The 18,258-nt window shown below is 38.6% G+C and overlaps 1 protein-coding gene across 1 annotated transcript in view; it reads left to right on the top strand.

Moving 5' to 3' along the window:
- Positions 1-18,258, top strand: part of SLC35F4 (solute carrier family 35 member F4) — a gene marked incomplete at both ends in the record, with an annotated part of 288,469 nt that overhangs the window by 253,818 nt on the left and 16,393 nt on the right. The window contains 3 exons of the mRNA XM_079699960.1: positions 6,688-6,873; positions 11,311-11,608; positions 17,122-17,341. Of these exons, the coding sequence (XP_079556086.1) occupies positions 6,688-6,873; positions 11,311-11,608; positions 17,122-17,341 (704 nt within the window). The remainder of the gene's footprint in view (positions 1-6,687; positions 6,874-11,310; positions 11,609-17,121; positions 17,342-18,258) is intronic.

The raw sequence follows: 18,258 nt of genomic DNA, 5'->3' as shown, positions 1-18,258 counted from the left end.
GGAAAGGAAACAGACATTCAAATTCAGGAAGTACAGAGAGTACCATACAAGATTAACCCAAAGAGGAACACATCAAGACATATTGTAAATAAAATGGCAAAAATTGAAGATAGAGAATATTAAAAGCTTCAAGAGAAAAGCAACACTTTATGTACAAGGGAACTCATGCAAGGTTATCAGCTGACTTTTCAGCAGAAACTCTGCAAGCCAGAAGGGTGTGGCACAATATTTTTAAAGTGATGAAAGTGAAAAACCTACAACCAAGAATATTCTACCCAGCAAGGTTCTCGTTCAGATTTGATGGAGAGATCAAAAGCTTCACAGACAAGTAAAAGCTAAAAGAGTTCAGCACCACCAAACCAGCTTTAAAAGAAATGTTAAAGGAATTGCTCTAAGCAAAAAAGGACACAGTGAGAAACATGAAAATCATGTGAGGAGAAAGCTCATCGGTAAAGGCAAATGCACAGTAAAGGTAGGAAATCTTCCCCTCACAAAGCCAGTAGGAAGGTTAAAAGACAAAAGTAGTAAAATCATCTATATTCACAATAAGCAATAATTGTGAGAGGAGGAGAATAAAATGCAGGGTTGTTGGAATGCATTTGAAATTAAGAAATCAGCAGCTTAAAACAATCATGCATATATATATATATATATATAGATTGCTATATAAAAACCTCATGGTAACCACAAACCAAAAATCTATAATAGATACATACACAAAAAAAGAAGTGTTATCTTTAGATAACACTAAAGATAGTCATCAAATCACAAGAGATGAGAAAAAAGAATTAAGGAATTAAAAAAAAAAGACCTACAAAAACAACCCAGAAACCATTAACAAAATGGCAATAAGAACATACATATAAATAATTACTTTAAATGTAAATGGACTAAATGCTCCAATCAAAAGATATAGAGAAAAGAAATGAGAAAAAAACGATTACATGGAGACTAAACAACATGCTACTAAAAAACCAACGGGTCAATGAGGAAATCAAAAAGAAAATTAAAAAATATCTTGAGACACAGGACAATGAAAACAAAACCATACAAAATCTATGGGATGCAGCAAAAGCAGTTCTTAGAGGGAAGTTAATAGCGATACCGGCCTTCATCAAAAAAACAAGAAAAATCTCAAATAAACAACCTAACCTACCACCTAAAAGAATCAGAAAAACAAGAACAAACAAAACCTAAATTCAGCAAAAGAAAGGGAATAACAAAGATCTGGGAGGAAATAAATAAAATAGGGATTTAAAAAAACAATAGAAAAAAATCAATAAAACCAAGAGCTGGTTCTTTGAAAGGGTAAAGAAAATTGACAAACCTCTGGCCAGGCTCCCCAAGAAGAAAAGAGAGAGAACCAAAATAAGCAAAATAAGAAATGAAAAAGGAAAAGTCTCAACCACAGAAATACAAAAAACAATAAGAGAATACTATGAACAATTATATGCCAACAAATTTGACAACCTAGAAGAAATGGACAACCTTCTAGAAAATAGAGCCCACCAAAACTGAATCAAGAAGAAATAGATAATTTGAACAGACCAATCACTAGAAATGAAATAGAATCTGTAATAATAAAAAAAAAACTCCCTGCAAACAAAAGTCCAGGACCAGATGGCTTCACAGGCGAATTCTACCAAACATACAAAGAACATATATTTACCAATTCTTCTCAAACTCTTCCAAAAGTTTGAAGAGAAGGGAACATTCCCCCAAACATTTTATGAAGCCACAATCATCCTGATACCCAAAGCAGACAAAGATACCACCAAGAAAGAAAATTACAGGACAATATCTTTGATGAATATAGATGCAAAAATTCTGAACAAAATATTAGCAAACTGAATCCAAAAACACAGGGAAAAAAATCATACACCATGACCAAGTGGGATTCATCCCAAGTTCACAAGGATGGTTCAACATACACAAATCAATCAATGTAATACACCACATTAACAAAAGAAAATTTAAAAACCACATGACCATCTCAATAGATGCAGAAAAAGCACTTGAAAAACTTCAACATCGATTCATGATAAAAACCCTTACCAAAGTGGGTATACAGTGGACATATCTCAACATAATAAAAGCTATTTATGACAAACCCACAGCCAGTACAATATTCAACAGTGAAAAGCTGAAAGTCTTTGCACTAAAATCTGGAACAAGATAAGGATGCCCACTCTCACGGCTTCTGTTCAACATAGTATTGGAAGTCCTAGCCACAGCAGTCAAACAAGAAAACAAATAAAAGGTATCCAGATTGGAAGGGAAGAGGTAAAATTGTCACTACATGAAGATGACATGATACTATATATAGAAAACCCTAAGGACCCACACAAAAACTACTAGATCTGATAAATGAATTAAGCAAAGTAGCAGGATACAAGATTAACATTCAGAAATTGGTTGCATTTCTTTACACTAACAATGAAAATCAGAAAGAGAATGTAAAAAAAAAGAACAATTCCTTTTAAAACCACACACACTAAAAAACCTAGGAGTAAACCTGACCAAGGAGGTGAAGGACTTACATGCTGAGAACTATGAAACATTAGCAAAGGAAATTAAAGAGGATTCAAAGAAATGGAAAGATATCCCATACTCTTGGATTGGAAGAATTAATATTATTAAAATGGCAACATTACCCAAAACAATCTACAGATTTAATGCAATCCCTATCAAATCATCCATAATATTTTTCACAGAACTAGAATAATCTACAAATTTATATGGAACCGTAAAAGACCCAGAATTGTCAAAGCAAACCTGAGGGGGAAAATAAAAAGCAGGAGGCATAACTCCCCCAGACTTCAGACAATACTACAAAGGTATAGTAATCAAAACAGTGTGGTATTGGTACAAAAACAGACATATAGATCAATGGAACAGAATAGAAACAAATCCACACACCTACAGTCAATTAATCTTCAACAAAGGAGGCAAGAATATAAAATGGGAAAAAGACAATCTCCAGCAAGTGGTGCTGGGAAAGTTGGACAGCCTCATTAAATCAATGAAGTTAGAACACACCCTCACACCATGCACAAAAATAAACTCAAAATGGTTTAAAGACTTAAACATAAGACATGACACCATAAAACTCCTAGAAGAGAGCATAGGCAAAACATTCTCTGACATAAATCATACCAATGTTTTGTTAGGTTAGTCTCCCAAGGCAATAGAAATAAAAATAAACAAATGGAACATAACCAAACTTACAAGCTCTTGCACAGTAAAGGAAATCATTAAAAAAAACAAAGATAACCTACGGAATGGGAGAAAATATTTGCAAATGATGTGACAGATAAGGGATTAATCTCCAAAATATATAAACAGCTCACACAACTCAGCAATAAAAAAAACAATCCAATCGAAAAATCGGCAGAAGACTTTAATAGACATTTCTCTAAAGAAGACATACAGATGGCCAGTAGGCACATGAAAATATGCTCAACATCACTAATTATTGGAGAAATGCAAATCAAAACTACAAGGAGGTACCACCTCACACTGGTCAGAATGGCCATCATTAAAAAGTCTACAAATAACAAATGCTGGAGAGGGTGTGGATAAAAGGGAACACTTCTACACTGTTGGTGGGAATGTAAGTTGGTGCAGCCACTATGGAAAACGGTAGGGAGGTTCCTCAGAAAACCAAAAATAGAACTACCATATGATCCAGCAATCCCACTCCTGGGCATATAATTGGACAAAACTATAATTCAACAAGATATATTCACCTCTGTGTTTCTAGCAGCATTATTCACAATAGCCAAAACTTGGAGACAACGTAAATGTCCGTCTACAGATGAATAGATAAAGAAGAAGTGGTACATATATACAATGGGATACTACTCAGCCATAAAAAAAGAACAAAATAATGCCATTTGCAGCAACATGGATGTGACTAGAGGTTATCACACTAAGTAAAGTAAGTCAGAAAGAGAAAGACAAATACCATATGATATCACTTATATGCAGAATCTAAAATGTGACAAAAATGAACCTATCTACAAAACAGAAACAGACTCACAGGCAGAGGTCAGACTTGTGGTTGCCAAGGGGAGGGGGAGAGGGATGGACTGGGAGTTTGGAGTTGGTAAATGCAAACTATTACAGACTATTACATTTAGAATGCACAAACAACAAGTTCCTACTGTATAGCACAGGGAACTATATCCAATCTCCTGGGATAAACCATAATGGAAAAGAATATTTTTAAAAAAGAATGTATATGTGTGTATAACTGAGTCACTTTGCTGTATAGCAGAGATTGGCACAAACTGTAAATCAACAATTTTTCAATTTTAAAAAGTATTAAAAAAAAAAAAGACATAGAGTGGCTGAACGGATCCAAAACCAAGACCTACAAGAAACTCACTTCATATCCAAAGACATAAACAGATTGAAAGTGAGAGATGGAAAAAGGTATTCCACACCAATGGAAATCAAAAGAAAGCCAGGGTAGCAATACTTTTGTCAGACAAAACAATTAAAATAGAGTTAAAGTAGAGACTGTTACAAGAGACAAAAAAGGACACTACATAATGATCAAGGGATCAATCTAAGCAGATATAACAATTGTAAATATACATGCACCCAACATAGGGGCACCTAAATACATAAAAGCAAATATTAACAGACATAAATGGACAAATTAACAATAACATAATACTAATAGAGGACTTTAACACCCCACTTACATCAATGGACAGATCATTCAGACAGAAAATCAACAAGGAAACACTAGCCTGAAGTGACACATTAGACCAGATGAAATTAACAGATACATATAGAGAGAGAACATTCATCCAAAAGCAGCAGAATACACATTCTTGTCAAGTGCACATGGAACATTCTCCAGGATAGATCACATGCTAGGCCACAAAATCAAGCCTCGGTATATTTAAGAAAATTGAAATCATATCACCATCTTTTCTAACAACAACACTATGAGACTAGAATTCAACTACAAGAAAAAAACTGCAAAAAACACTGACATGTAGAGGTAAACAATATGCTACTAAACAACCAATGAATCACTAAAGAGATCAAATAGGAAATAAAAAAATACCTGGAGACAAATGAAACAAAAACACAATGACTCAAAATCTATGGGACTCAGCAAAAGCAGTTCTAAGAAGAAAGTTTATATAGCTATACAAGCTTACCTCAGGAAAGAAAACATTTCAAATAAACGATCTAATTTTACACCTAAAGGAGCTAGAAAGCAAAGAACAAACAAAACCCATTAGTAAAAGGAAATAAATCATAAAGATCGGAGCAGAAATAAATGAAACAGAGGCTAAAAGAATTGAAAAGATCAATGAAACTAAGAGCTATTTCTTTGAAAAGATAAACAAAATTGATAAACCTTTAGCCAGACTCATCAAGAAAAAGAGAGGGTCCAAATCAATAAAATCAGAAATGAAAAAGGAGAAGTTACAACGGACACGGCAGAAATACAAAGAATCATAGTTGCTATGAGCAACTATATGCAAATAAAACGGACAACCTAGAAGAAATTCGTAATTATGTACAATCTCCCAAGTTTAAACCAGGAAGAAATAGAAAATATAAACAGACTAATTACCAGTAATGAAATTGAATCAGTAATAAAAAAAAAATCTCCCGGTAAACAGAAGTCCAGCACCAGGTGGCTTCACAGATGAATTCTACCAAACATTTAGAGAATAATTAACACATTTCTTAAATTATTCAAAAAAATTTGCAGAGGCAGGAACACTTCCAAACTCATTCTGTGATGTCAGCATCACCCTGATACCAAAGCCAGAGAAAGATATAACAAAAAAAGAAAATTGCAGACCAATATCACAGATGCAAAAACGTAGATGCAAAAGTCCTCAACAAAATATTAGCAAACCAAATCCAACAATACATCAAAAGGATAATACACCATGATCAAGTGGTATTTATCCCAGAGATGCAAGGGTTTTTCAATATCTGCAAATCAATCAATGTGATACACCATATTAACAAACTGAAGGATAAAAACCATATGATCATCTCAATAGATGCAGAAGAAGCTTCCGACAAAATTCAACACCCGTTTACGATAAAAACTCTCCAGAAAGTAGGCATAGAGGGAACTTACCTCAACATAATAAAGGGCATATATGACAAACCCACAGCTAACATCATTCTCAACAGTGAAAAAGCTGAAAGCATTCCACTCTCACTACTTTTATTCAACATATTGGAAGTCCTAGCCAGAGCAGAGAGACACAACAAAGTTGGATTTTAGTGATCAATCTGATGGAAAAGTGTATAGTGGATTTAATAGGAGACCCCGTTGGCAGTCTTACCAGTTAGGAATACAACAGTCAGCCTTACGAAGAAAAGGGAGGAAGCAAGCGTATCATCACTTTGCTTTCCTTGAGGTAAACTATTTGACTGTGATAACAGTTCTAATTCAGAACAGATATGTCATCCCAAACACCATTTTCTAATGTTCATTTCCAGTTAATGGATTTATCTAAAAAGACCCTTTGTCTTAGGGACACAGACCTTGCCAACATAGCATTCTCTTTTTAGGACCCCCTTTTTTAAAATTAGAAATGAACTCAATGAATGTTCCATATATTTTACTGCCAAGGCATTTAAAAATCTGTTTTCCTTCAGGGAATTCTCAAACTGGTATGAACTCTTTCTTCCCAGGTACCTCCAGATCATCAGTTACTCGATGTAAACCTGGAGCCAACTGCCCCAGTTCACACAGTAGCATCAGCAGACAACTGTCCCCTCTGTCTGTCACCGAAGATTCTTCTGCTCCTATTCTTGAACTTCAGAGTCGAGGATCCTCTGGAGTGTGTGGACATAGAGCCGAGAGGCAGAACAGATCAGGTATGTGGTTAACCTCCTCTTAAATAACAGTACATTTGGTGAGCTTCTAGCCAGCAATGAAAGATCTCACCATTGGCACAGAATGTAGATGTTACAGGGACTCTCAGGAGTGCATGTGGGGAAAGTTTATCAAGTGGGAGGAGAAGGAAGAACGGAAATGTGCAGATATAATCCATTAATGATGTACGGTGTACAGTGTAGCAGAGAAATAATACCAAAACCTATAACTGGAGGGTTTAACACATGGTTAAACAGTGACTTCTAATGAAGTTTATAAGGAAACTAGTTTTCTCATCTTCAAGATGTCAAAAGCCAGCATCTTTTACCTCAATCCTGGGATTTAGTAATAGCACCCTGTACCCATTCTGAGAAGAATAAAAGTACCAGTAAAATCACAGACTCTGCTCTTGTCTTTATCAGGACTGCCAGTCCTTGGAGCCCTTCTAGTTTTCCCAATTTTACACCTTCTTCACTTCAGTTGTCTCCCTGATCAGCATTTACTATTAAATCAAGACCTTTGGCATTTCCTCACATCTGCCTGACCACTTACCAACTCCTGGGTTACTTGGTTACTGGAATTGCTAGATAAATTTCCTTACTATATTCATGGGTTTCCCAGCAAACTTATCATTTTAAAATGCAGCTGGGTCCATTAGGCTGCTGCCCGATACTGTTACATTTTGGTGGTGGTCATCGTACTGCCTTCCCCAGAGGTGCTCTCAAGCTCTGAGTCCATACTCACTTGCTCTCATCATATGACCACACTTCTACTTTCCTGAAAAGACTAAAACAATTGTGTGCTAAGAGATGCTTTCCTCTCTGCCTCAAAATGTCTCTGTTCTCGTTTGCTAATTTGCTAATTACCATCATTGAGGGGACCACCTTTGATTTTTGTGTTTGCTACCATTCTGATGTTGACTCCTGCATCCATGATCACCTTCTCTCCATCTCTTCCATTTACATTTTCAATCTCTCCCTCTCCGTTTATTCCTTCAGCTTGGCCAGCAACATATTAAAATCTCTTGCATCCTTAAAATCAATAGTGACAACAGCAAAAACAACAAAATACTCTATTCAAAATAAGTGGGTAGTGAAAAATAACCTGAAAAAAAACCCTCAAACTTTGAGAACACTAGCTTTAAAAAATAAACAGAAGAGAAATGGTAATTCAGGGGACTCAGGTAATCAAAGGTACAGAGGAAGTGTGAAAGCCTCTTGTAGGGTCCTACTTATTTGATAAGAGGTTTTATATGAGAAAAGATTTTTTCAAAAAATGACAATATTTTAAAATGGAATCTCAGTAAATATGGACCCCAAGGCTAAAACTCTATTTTAAAAAGTGAAGAAAATTAAATCTTCAGAAAGGCGTTAATTGGCTTTAATGAGTTACAGTAATATTCTTATCATCCCAGTTATCTTCAGAACAGTATGTTCCAGTTAATTAAATATGGTTAATAAATTTGCCCGACCTATCATATACAGGTTACAAATCTTAAAAACTGTACCATTAAAGACCACATGGGGCATGATTTACTCTTTCTTTAATGATTCAGAAGACATTTGGGGATATTCCTAGACACCAAAGAGAAAAGGAAATAATCTGAAGAGCAGCTCACCATTCTTTCATGAATGTTATGGTACTTAACCTCAAAAGGAAGCCCATGAGATAGATATTATCACTGTTTGACAGAGAACCTAAGATGGAATTAAACATATACTCAGGGCCATCCAATGGCAGGACTAGGACTTTCACTCATGTTTCCAAATTCCAGTGGCCTCTACCATCAATTTGTATGACTCCAATCAAGGTTCATAGAAATGGATGGAATTCCTGGTAAATCAATTTTAGTGATATATACAAAACAATAAATCTAAGCAGTATTCTAGGAAATCGTACTTAAAATGGTCAGAAAAATAAAAGAACTCTGGGCTTCCCTGGTAGCGCAGTGGTTGAGAGTCCGCCTGCTGTCGCAGGGGACACAGGTTTGTGCCCCGGTCCGGGAAGATCGCACATGCCGCGGAGCGGCTGGGCCCGTGAGCCATGGCTGCTGAGCCTGCACATCCGGAGCCTGTGCTCCGCATGGGAGAGGCCACAACAGTGAGAGGCCCACGTACCACAAAAAAAATAAAAATTAAAAAAAAAAAAAGAACTCTGGACAGCCAATCTTTCTATGGTATCTGTAGATAGTAAAATTAAAGAATTGTCAACAATTCAATTTAGTTAGCAAAGGAAAGACTGAGTCAATACTAGGTGGGGATTTAGGTGACTATTGGTGTCATCAAAAATATTCTTCATGCTCTGACCGTGGTACAGATGCAATCTTCAAAGAAGGTGACCGTGAAGGCAGATATCAACTCAAAGGGATACTTAAAATCTTTGTAGAATCGTTCCTCCTTTATAAGCTATTCCCTGAGAATAATGTGATCTGAAGTGTAGTAGAGTACACCTTTCTCTTAATATCACTTCTATCAAACCTCATGCAAGTCTGCCATTCCTGCCAGAAACAGAACTTTTTCTGCAAACCATTTCTGAAACTTACAGTGCTTAAACGGGGAGCTCAAGCCTGAAACCTAGACAGAATCAATATTCAGAATAAAAAGTTTAGACCTTGGAGTCATACTGTCTTAGGCTCAACCTTGAACAACCTTTAATACAAGTCTCAGTTTTTTCATCTGTAAAATGGGAATAATACCTAATTAATTGGGTAGGCTCGTGTACCCTTCCCAGCCTTCCAACACCAGAGTCTCTTATTCCACCCTCTTATTCATTTTTGTTTTTTCCCTTTACTCTATGTGTAAGCCACATGGTCATAGAGGGAATTTGCAGAACTGTTATCAAGTATAGTCTGTACACAGCCTAGGGAGCTGGCTAACATACTTACAGACTCATCTCAATGTCACTGCATCATGGGAGCTTCTCCTAATCATTATGCCCCCCTCCTCTTAACAAGTGCTTCTCCTCTGCTTCCATGTGGCCTTGTATCTGCCATACTTGGCCCTTATCATACTGTATTAGATGTGTTCTCTGGCCTTTGTCTAGATTATGAGCTCAAGTCTTTCTTGTTTGAACCCCTGGAACCCGACTATCTAACTCCTGGTAGTCTCCATAGGACTTTGTTGAATAAATAAATAAAAGAATACCAGTTTTCATCTTCTGGAGGCCTAGGCTCTGAGAACTCTGTTTATGAGACTTGGAAGTCATGTAGTAATTGCTGTGTTCATCCTTACTTGGTTTATATTCTGCAGTGAAGAATTCACTTTCAAATCTTGCTACCTACTTTCCCCAAATAATTATATCAGGAAGCCTTAGCTGGATGAAAGCCTTTACCCCAGTGGGGCAGTCCCACCTGGGTCATTAAGCAGTGCACACACATTCACAGCAGGAGAGCCAGCAGGTTCTGGAGAGGAAAAGTGAGAAACCATCCACTCTCACTTGCTATCTGTGGGCTGCACCACTTTCTTAACCCCAGGATAAGCCTTATGCTTAAAGGAGGTCCCTGGAGACACAGCAGAATCTTGCAGACAATTCTGCCTCCTTTCCCCCAGGATTCTACTATCTGGGGACTCAGGGTGACCACTGCTCCCATTAAATTTCCTGACAGGTACATAAATTCATTGTGTTAAACTTGTTTTCTCTATCAGGGAAGAAGGCCTTTATGATTGTCACTTTCAGAGAGCTTTGACTATTTTAGTGTGAAAAAATGCTACTAAATTTTCTTAGTAAATGTAAAAATACAAAGCAGAACTCACTGTGCTCCCAGAAACATATTAAGTCGTAATTTGCTCTGAGGTGGAAGGTAATTTTGTGCAGTCCAGACTTGCTCTGTTTTGGGGACACATCCTTTTCAACTTAATAGTCATCTTTGCTGCAGTTAAAAAAAAAAAAAGCAACTCAGTGGAATATAACAACAAATACTTATTTCTTGTTCACATTTCATGTCGGCAGACACAGGGTTCAGCTCATTCTCCCACACAGACCAAAAAGCAGCTTCTGTTTGGGATTCTCCATTCTAGTGGCAGAAAGGAAGAGCTAGAGAGGTAGTGGGACCCTGTGATACCTCTTAAAGCTTCTGCTGAGAGGTGGCATACCACACATCTGTTTACGTTTGATTAGACAAAGCAGGTTACATGGCCAAGGGCAAAGCCTTTGGAGCTGAAATGTGTAATGCTCTCACGAGGAAGTGGGTAGGGTACACCCAGGAACAGAGAGCGTCCACCAAGTTCATGGGCATCGTCATAGCCTGGATAGGGGTCCAGATACACACTGTACCTTACAGAGCAGAGACTCCAGATTCCAGACAGAAAATGAGCTAGAGTTATGTCTCTTCAAATGACAGCAGGAGAAAAAAAAGAACAGTGGTGATTCTACTGTCTGCCTTTTTGATTGCTGTTTTATAACTTGATTTCCACACATTTGTATTCCTTTCCTGTTTGCAGGGGATGATGGAACACAGACTCATCCTGAGAATAGCAGCCAAGAAAACAGAATCAAGGCTCGCTGCCTATCCTGTACGTCTATGGTTCTGAAGGCCATCTGGGGACTTTTGATCATCCTGTCAGTGTCATCATCTTGGGTTGGAACCACACAGATTGTAAAAATTACTTATAAGAACTTCTACTGTCCATTTTTCATGACTTGGTTTTCAACAAACTGGAACATTATGTTTTTCCCAGTCTATTACTCTGGTCATCTGGCCACTGCTCAAGAAAAGCAATCTCCAATGAAAAAATTCAGGTAGGTTTCATGTTAAATGGCCAGTAGGAGATGGTTTGAAATAATTTCATGCAAATATGCATAATTTCATCTCTTTGGAATATGAGTTGAGTTGAGGAGTGTGGAGAGGCAGGATCTAAGGTCGGTAGTGAACATATTAACACGAGGAAACAGAATCAGTACCACCCCCAAAATTATTAAGTGCCTACAACATGCCAGGCACTGTGCTGGTGCTTTTGTGTATCTTATCTTTTTTTTTTTTTTTTTTTTTTTTTTGCGGTACGCAGGCCTCTCACTGTTGTGGCCTCTCCCGTTGCGGAGCACAGGCTCTGGATGCGCAGTCTCAGCGGCCATGGCTCACGGGCCCAGCCGCTCCGCAGCATGTGGGATCCTCCCGGACTGGGGCATGAACCCGTGTCCCCTGCATCGGCAGGTGGACTCTCAACCACTGCGCCACCAGGGAAGCCCTGTATATCTTATCTTATTAACCATCATTGGTAGTAATAGCCATGTTTTAAGACGATGTTAATTATCCCCATTTTAACACAAGAGGTAATAGGTTTGGAGAGATTCAGGGACTTGTCCACGGTCACACACTTATAAATAATGGAACCTAGATTTTAATTCAGATCAATTTACCTCTTGCCACGTTTTAAAAGAACAGCCCAGGATCTCGAGCCCAGAAAAAAAAAAAAAAAACTGTATTAATAAGATTATTACAAAAACATTTGCTCAGTATTCTGGACACAGTGGTGTTATAGCAGATGAAGTGACTTGGTCTCAGGTAAAGGGAAGTCTGGCCTTGGGATGGTTTAAAAGATGCTGTTCTTTGCTGGCTAGGAGCACAGAGAGCCTTGTCTGTTGGTTTGCTAGCCATGAACTTGATAGTGCCATGGTTCTAGTGGTTGCTCGGAGCTAAACCTGACTTCGGCAGCCCCATCTTGGGGAGATCAGGAAGCTGGCAGACATGTCATCCAGCCCTGCACAGCACTCAAGAAAGGCAAAAGCAGCATTCAGGTCAAAGTCCTGTACTAACAGACAGCTTCTTGGAAAAAAAAAAGCCAGAACTAAGGAATAACTTCCAGGACAGTCACTCTGATCACCAAGAGAAAACAGCAGTCTTGACCTCAGCAGATGGCAGTGGGAGAGGGACAGTTTTCTTCACCCGCTTACTGCTTCTCAGCAGAATGACAATAAATTTGTACTGCAGGAGCCAAAATAACCTTTCTTTCTTGCCCTTTTACCTAACGAAAGGAAGGAGTGACTGTTACCATTGATGCATTATAAGACTGTTCTTGAAAACTTAAGACACTGTGAAGGCTTAATCTTCAACTTCCAATTTATCACCAGCTTGGAAGTGCCTGGGAATATTGAAGTCACACTGTGAGCTGATTTTCCACGTGTGTCCATGAACGTTCATCTATCATTAAAGAAACAAAACCCAATTCAAGAATGATAAATGTTTTCTGGTTTGGAGGAAAGAAAAAAACCTTATACCTGTTTGGGATTGCTAAAAATACTTTATATTTCTTCCCATCAAAATAGACATGATGCTGGGGCATAAGATCTTTATTAATAACAATATTTAATACATGATTGCAAGGGACATGATTATCAGAATAAAATTCTCCCTGTTTGAAAATACCTCCATTTACCCATAGCATGTGTTCCTATGGTTTAGACACACATGCTCATAAAAACAGCAAAAGTTTAGTCTCGGAAGTAATACCTCAGAACACCGCAAAGCAAGCCAAGTCAGTTTTCCATATTATTTATTTTATTTATTTATTTTTTTGCAGTACTAAGGCCTCTCACCACTGTGGCCTCTCCCGTTGCAGAGCACAGGCTCCGGACGCGCAGGCTCAGTGGCCATGGCTCATGGGACCAGCCGCTCCGCGGCATGTGGGATCTTCCCAGACCGGGGCACGAACCCGTGTCCCCTGCATCGGCAGGCGAACTCCCAACCACTGCGCCACCAGGGAAGCCCCAAGTCAGTTTTATTCAAGAGAATACATTTACAAGAGGCTCCTGCTGACAGAAGTGTTGTTTGGGGAATGAGTCTCATCTTCACCGCATCTCTCATGTTGAGCTAACTCTGAATTTAGTGAGACCTGTAACTTGACAAGACACCGCCCCCTGTTAGTGCCTAGTGTGAAGTTGCCCATTTCTGAAACTGAATCAAAGAGCTTTTACTGTCAAGCAGAAAACATTGTCTGTGAAAGGAATATTCTCCAGTGGCCCCCTCCATATGAGAGGTAAACATTGCCAGAAAATGCTGAGATCCTTGATCTTTTTCCCTGTAGACTCATTAACACCATCTGCCAAGAAGGCACCCGCTGAAGCTCTCATGGCAGAACAAAGGGAAAATAGAGTTAGTATCTAAGACTGAAAACAGGATTTGGCCCATAGTGCCAGATCCTATGCCTATTTTCTCCTTTTCTCTTGAATGCTATGAAAGCATTTCCAGTCCTTTTCTTATCACTGACATCAAAAGAATTTTCAGTAAGGTATCAAATCTAGATGGTAAGGATTGTTCATTTGGGAGTAGTTTTTGATATTTCCATCATTCCATTTATATACTATCAAGAGAATTCAATTGCCTCAGGTGAATTTGAAATTTAAGAAGAAAATAATTATATACCATAGTTTTGATGGTATATCAAAGGGGTATCAAAGGGTAATTTCTTAAGGAAAAAAAACTCTAGAAAACATGAAACTAGAGCCAAAGATAAATTTGCCATGTGTCAGGAAGCTATGAAATGTGCTTAAGATGCCATCTGGGGCTTCCTTGGTGGCGCAGTGGTTGAGAGTCTGCCTGCCAGTGCAGGGGACGCGGTTCGAGCCCTGGTCTGGGAGGATCCCACATGCCGCGGAGCAACTAGGCCTGTGAGCCACAACTACTGACCCTGCGCGTCTGGAGCCTGTGCTCCGCACCAGAGAGGCCGCGACAGTGAGAGGCCCGCGCACCGCGATGAAGAGTGGCCCCCACTTGCCACAACTAGAGAAAGCCCTTGCACAGAAACGAAGACCCAGCACAGCCATAAATAAATAAATAAATAAATAAAATTAAAGATGCCATCTGACATACAGAAAGGGTTCCATAACTAGTAGCTGCTGGAACAAGGATGTGCAGAGTTATGTTATTAGTGTCCCCCGACTTCTAAGCTTCTTTCCAAGTTTTGCCTCCTGTCAATGCCTCTTGTCTAGAGATTCTGATCTCATCATCCCAAGGAGAGACCTACTATTGTTATCTCCTTCTCCATAGAAATCCATCTTTAAAAAAAAAAATCACATTTCCTAGCACTTACTGCTTAAATGGCAAAAGGTTTTACCCAGATGAACTGGCGTTGGAATGGAGAGCATTTTTATTAATTCTTGTAACAGCAGTGACAAGTGGGGAGAAGGTGGGCAGTGAGATGAGAAGGGAAGAAGAAAGGGTAACAAGGAGGAAGCCAATACCTGGGGGTCAGGGTGAGCCAAGCCAAGAGCCTCTGCCAGGCAGCAGCACTTTGCCTGGGGGACTCTCCCCATCCATGTGCCTCCACTGGCTTCCCCACGGGGCAGGGTGTTCCCTCTCCTGAATCCAAAGTCTTTGCTGGAGAGCACTCTACCCAACATGATGGTGGGCTCTGGGAAGGAAGAACCATCACTGGCTAAGGCCAGTGATAAGAAATACTTTAATCAGAAATGGATTTGTTGTGGTTCTTAATAAACGTGTATTTTAAAGGACCTTTAGCAGTTATAGATGTCAGGATAAACCCATGACTCTCCACTCCAGCTCTCCCTGGCAGACTTCCTCACAGAGCAAATCCTTTTATAAGTACAGAACACAAAATGTGTGCCCAGTTGCTCTATGAAAACTGCTGCTTGCTCTGTGTGTAACTCTGATTTGAGTATCTCAAAGGTAGAGCTTTAGAAAGGCCATCCATTTTATAATACTGTAAATCAACTACACTTCAGTAATACAAAACAGGCCATCCATTTTATAATAATGTAAATCAACTACACGTCAATAAAACAAAACAGAGAGGCCATCCGTTTACCTGTGTGTGTGAGCACATGTAATTTCTGTTTACTTTGCAAAAGGCTTTGCCTCTGGCTATTTAGTCCCTTCATTGATGTTCTGTCTCCTTCAAAGTTAAAATTTAGCTTTGGGAATCCCATTTCCATTTTACAAAAGTCTTTCCATTTTGGTTGTCTGCCACATGAAAGTAAAATCACCACATGACTTGTCTATGTGTTCAAAATGCATTTTTAACCTTCCCAGAATCACTGGCCTATGATTCCCTGTGTTCTCAGCTGCTTGGAAGCAACGTTTACTATGAGACTTGATTTTGAAAGTCGTATCCCTGTGCTTGGAGCCTCACCACTTTGTCACGCCCTCCCCCCATGTGGTCCTCCTGTGGGGTAAATTGCTTCATACATGGGAGGCAAACATTGGCTGGAGATTACTTTGCTTTGCAATACTTTGAAGCATAATTATTTCTCTTCAGAAAGAGCTAGAAGGGAGACCAGAAACTAGTACTACCTAGAGCCATTTAAATAGATTTATAAACATTATAAACGTGCAAATATGAATAACTTGTTGCTTCAAACAGAATATTTATACTACTTTTGAAAATACAATGCCTGGCACAAGATAGTTGCCCAATGAAAGCTTGAATGTTCTTGTACAACTGAGTGAAAAAAATAAAGCTGAATTTTCTCAGCCTGTTTTCAGTCCATAATTAAAAAGCCACTGCTATTCTATCACTTTCGATATTGCCTATATGTATTGCTAGCTTCAACATTTTGATTAAAACAATCCTTTGGGCTAAATAATCAATTTAGTCAGAAACCAAGCAAATCAAAGATTTAACTGAAATGACTATTTTTACACAGTGAATTCAGACAATTACTCTAGAATGGCCAGGTGTTTCTACATAAATGCAACCTGAATTTTATTTATTTATTTTACCATTTGAGGGTTATCACAGATGCTTCCTTCATTTTTTTCTACCTTAAAAATGCTAGAGGAAAAAGAAATTTGTACATTGTCAAATTTGTCAGAAAAAGGCATAATGTTTTAGGAATAATAAAATCCTAAGTTGTGCATGCCTACACATGATATGTGAGGCTGCACGTGGTCTGTAGCCTACTCAAACAGTAGCAACCATTTTGACCCTGTTGTATCCGTCCACTGGGAAAGAATCATCTGTCTCTTCGAATAGCTAGTAATTCCAGAAATCATTCATTTCTGGATTTCTCTGGGCTTCTCTGAGAATGTTTGGCAACAGCAGAATGGCTACTACCCCCAGAAATCTCCAGAGAATGGGTAGGAAAGGCTTAGCTCTGTGCCTGGGGAGATGTGGACTCCTCCATGGAACGCTTTGCACTTACAACCCATAGGTGGCAGAACTGGGTTCAGTAGGTTCCACAGATGAATGTTGGGTCTTCAGGGTTTGTGCTCTTGCCTAAAAATGGCTGTCAAGAGTTAGTCTACACAAGATGTGTTAAAGTTAATACCTGACTATTAACCTCTATTTCTTCTCTAGGGAATGCAGTCGAATTTTTGGTGAAGATGGTCTGACATTGAAGCTCTTTCTTAAAAGAACTGCTCCCTTTTCTATTCTATGGACTTTGACTAATTACCTGTATTTACTGGCTTTAAAGAAGCTGACAGCCACAGATGTCTCTGCTCTGTTCTGTTGTAACAAAGCCTTTGTCTTCTTGCTGTCGTGGATCGTGCTGAAAGACAGGTTCATGGGAGTGAGGGTAATGGCACACTTGATTCAATGCGTAAGGCCACATTTAATCATAGATCCTTGGTATCAGGAGAGCTGCTTTGTTTTGTGGAGTTTCTGCAAAACTTTTCCCATTGGTTCTGAGTACAGATTGAAATTTGAAGTTGCACTAGGACGCCCAGGCAGTTACAACATCATGAGAAGATAAAGAGATTGTTTCCATTGGAATCAGTCAGATGATTTCAACAGGAGGCACTCAGGGAAAAGAAGTGCTTTTCTTAGAATTAATGGTGTGATCAACTCCTTCTGTCCTCGGGAAAGAAGGGTCTGAGAAAATTAGCCACAGTAAAGATTATGATTTGCTTTTTTTCCAATCAACATATGTTGGGACAACTCCCTCATGTTTTTTCCCCCCAGAGATGGATTTAATTAATATTGGTGTAAGTAGATCAGGTTACCAAACAGTAATTAAAGTCATCAGTAATGACAATGCTGTTAAAAGTGGCTATATATCTAGTGTGACTAACTAGATATGGAACTAAAAGCAATAACTCTTACTTTGGGGTACAAATCCTTAATTGAACTGCATTAAACTTCCACCAACCACTTCAGTTCTGAGTTTATCCCTTTCACAGGTAACATGGATTTAAAAATAAACATTTTTTTTGTATGCTTGATCTTTGTTAGATTGATTGAAAACCATGCAGATCTAAGGAGCCAGATCTCATTCATATAATCTGGCATGCCACCATGATGAAAATATTGAGTAAATAGTTCTTTGAAAGGAGGTCCAAACGAATAGCCTTTTTCCAGAAGATAAACATCACACAATTATTGTTCTCCGAAAGAGATGTCCAAGACTGGATCTGAAACACATTTTGCTATCAAAATATTGTTCTTGTTGCAATGATTCCAGGGTCCTTGCCCTACTAAATGCTGAAATTCATG

This window comes from Hyperoodon ampullatus (genome assembly GCF_949752795.1).
Source record: "Hyperoodon ampullatus genome assembly, chromosome: 3".
In the NCBI taxonomy this organism is placed as follows: Eukaryota; Metazoa; Chordata; class Mammalia; order Artiodactyla; family Ziphiidae; genus Hyperoodon; species Hyperoodon ampullatus.
Note: the sequence above shows the minus strand (reverse complement) of the source record. Positions and strands in the feature narration are given on the sequence as shown.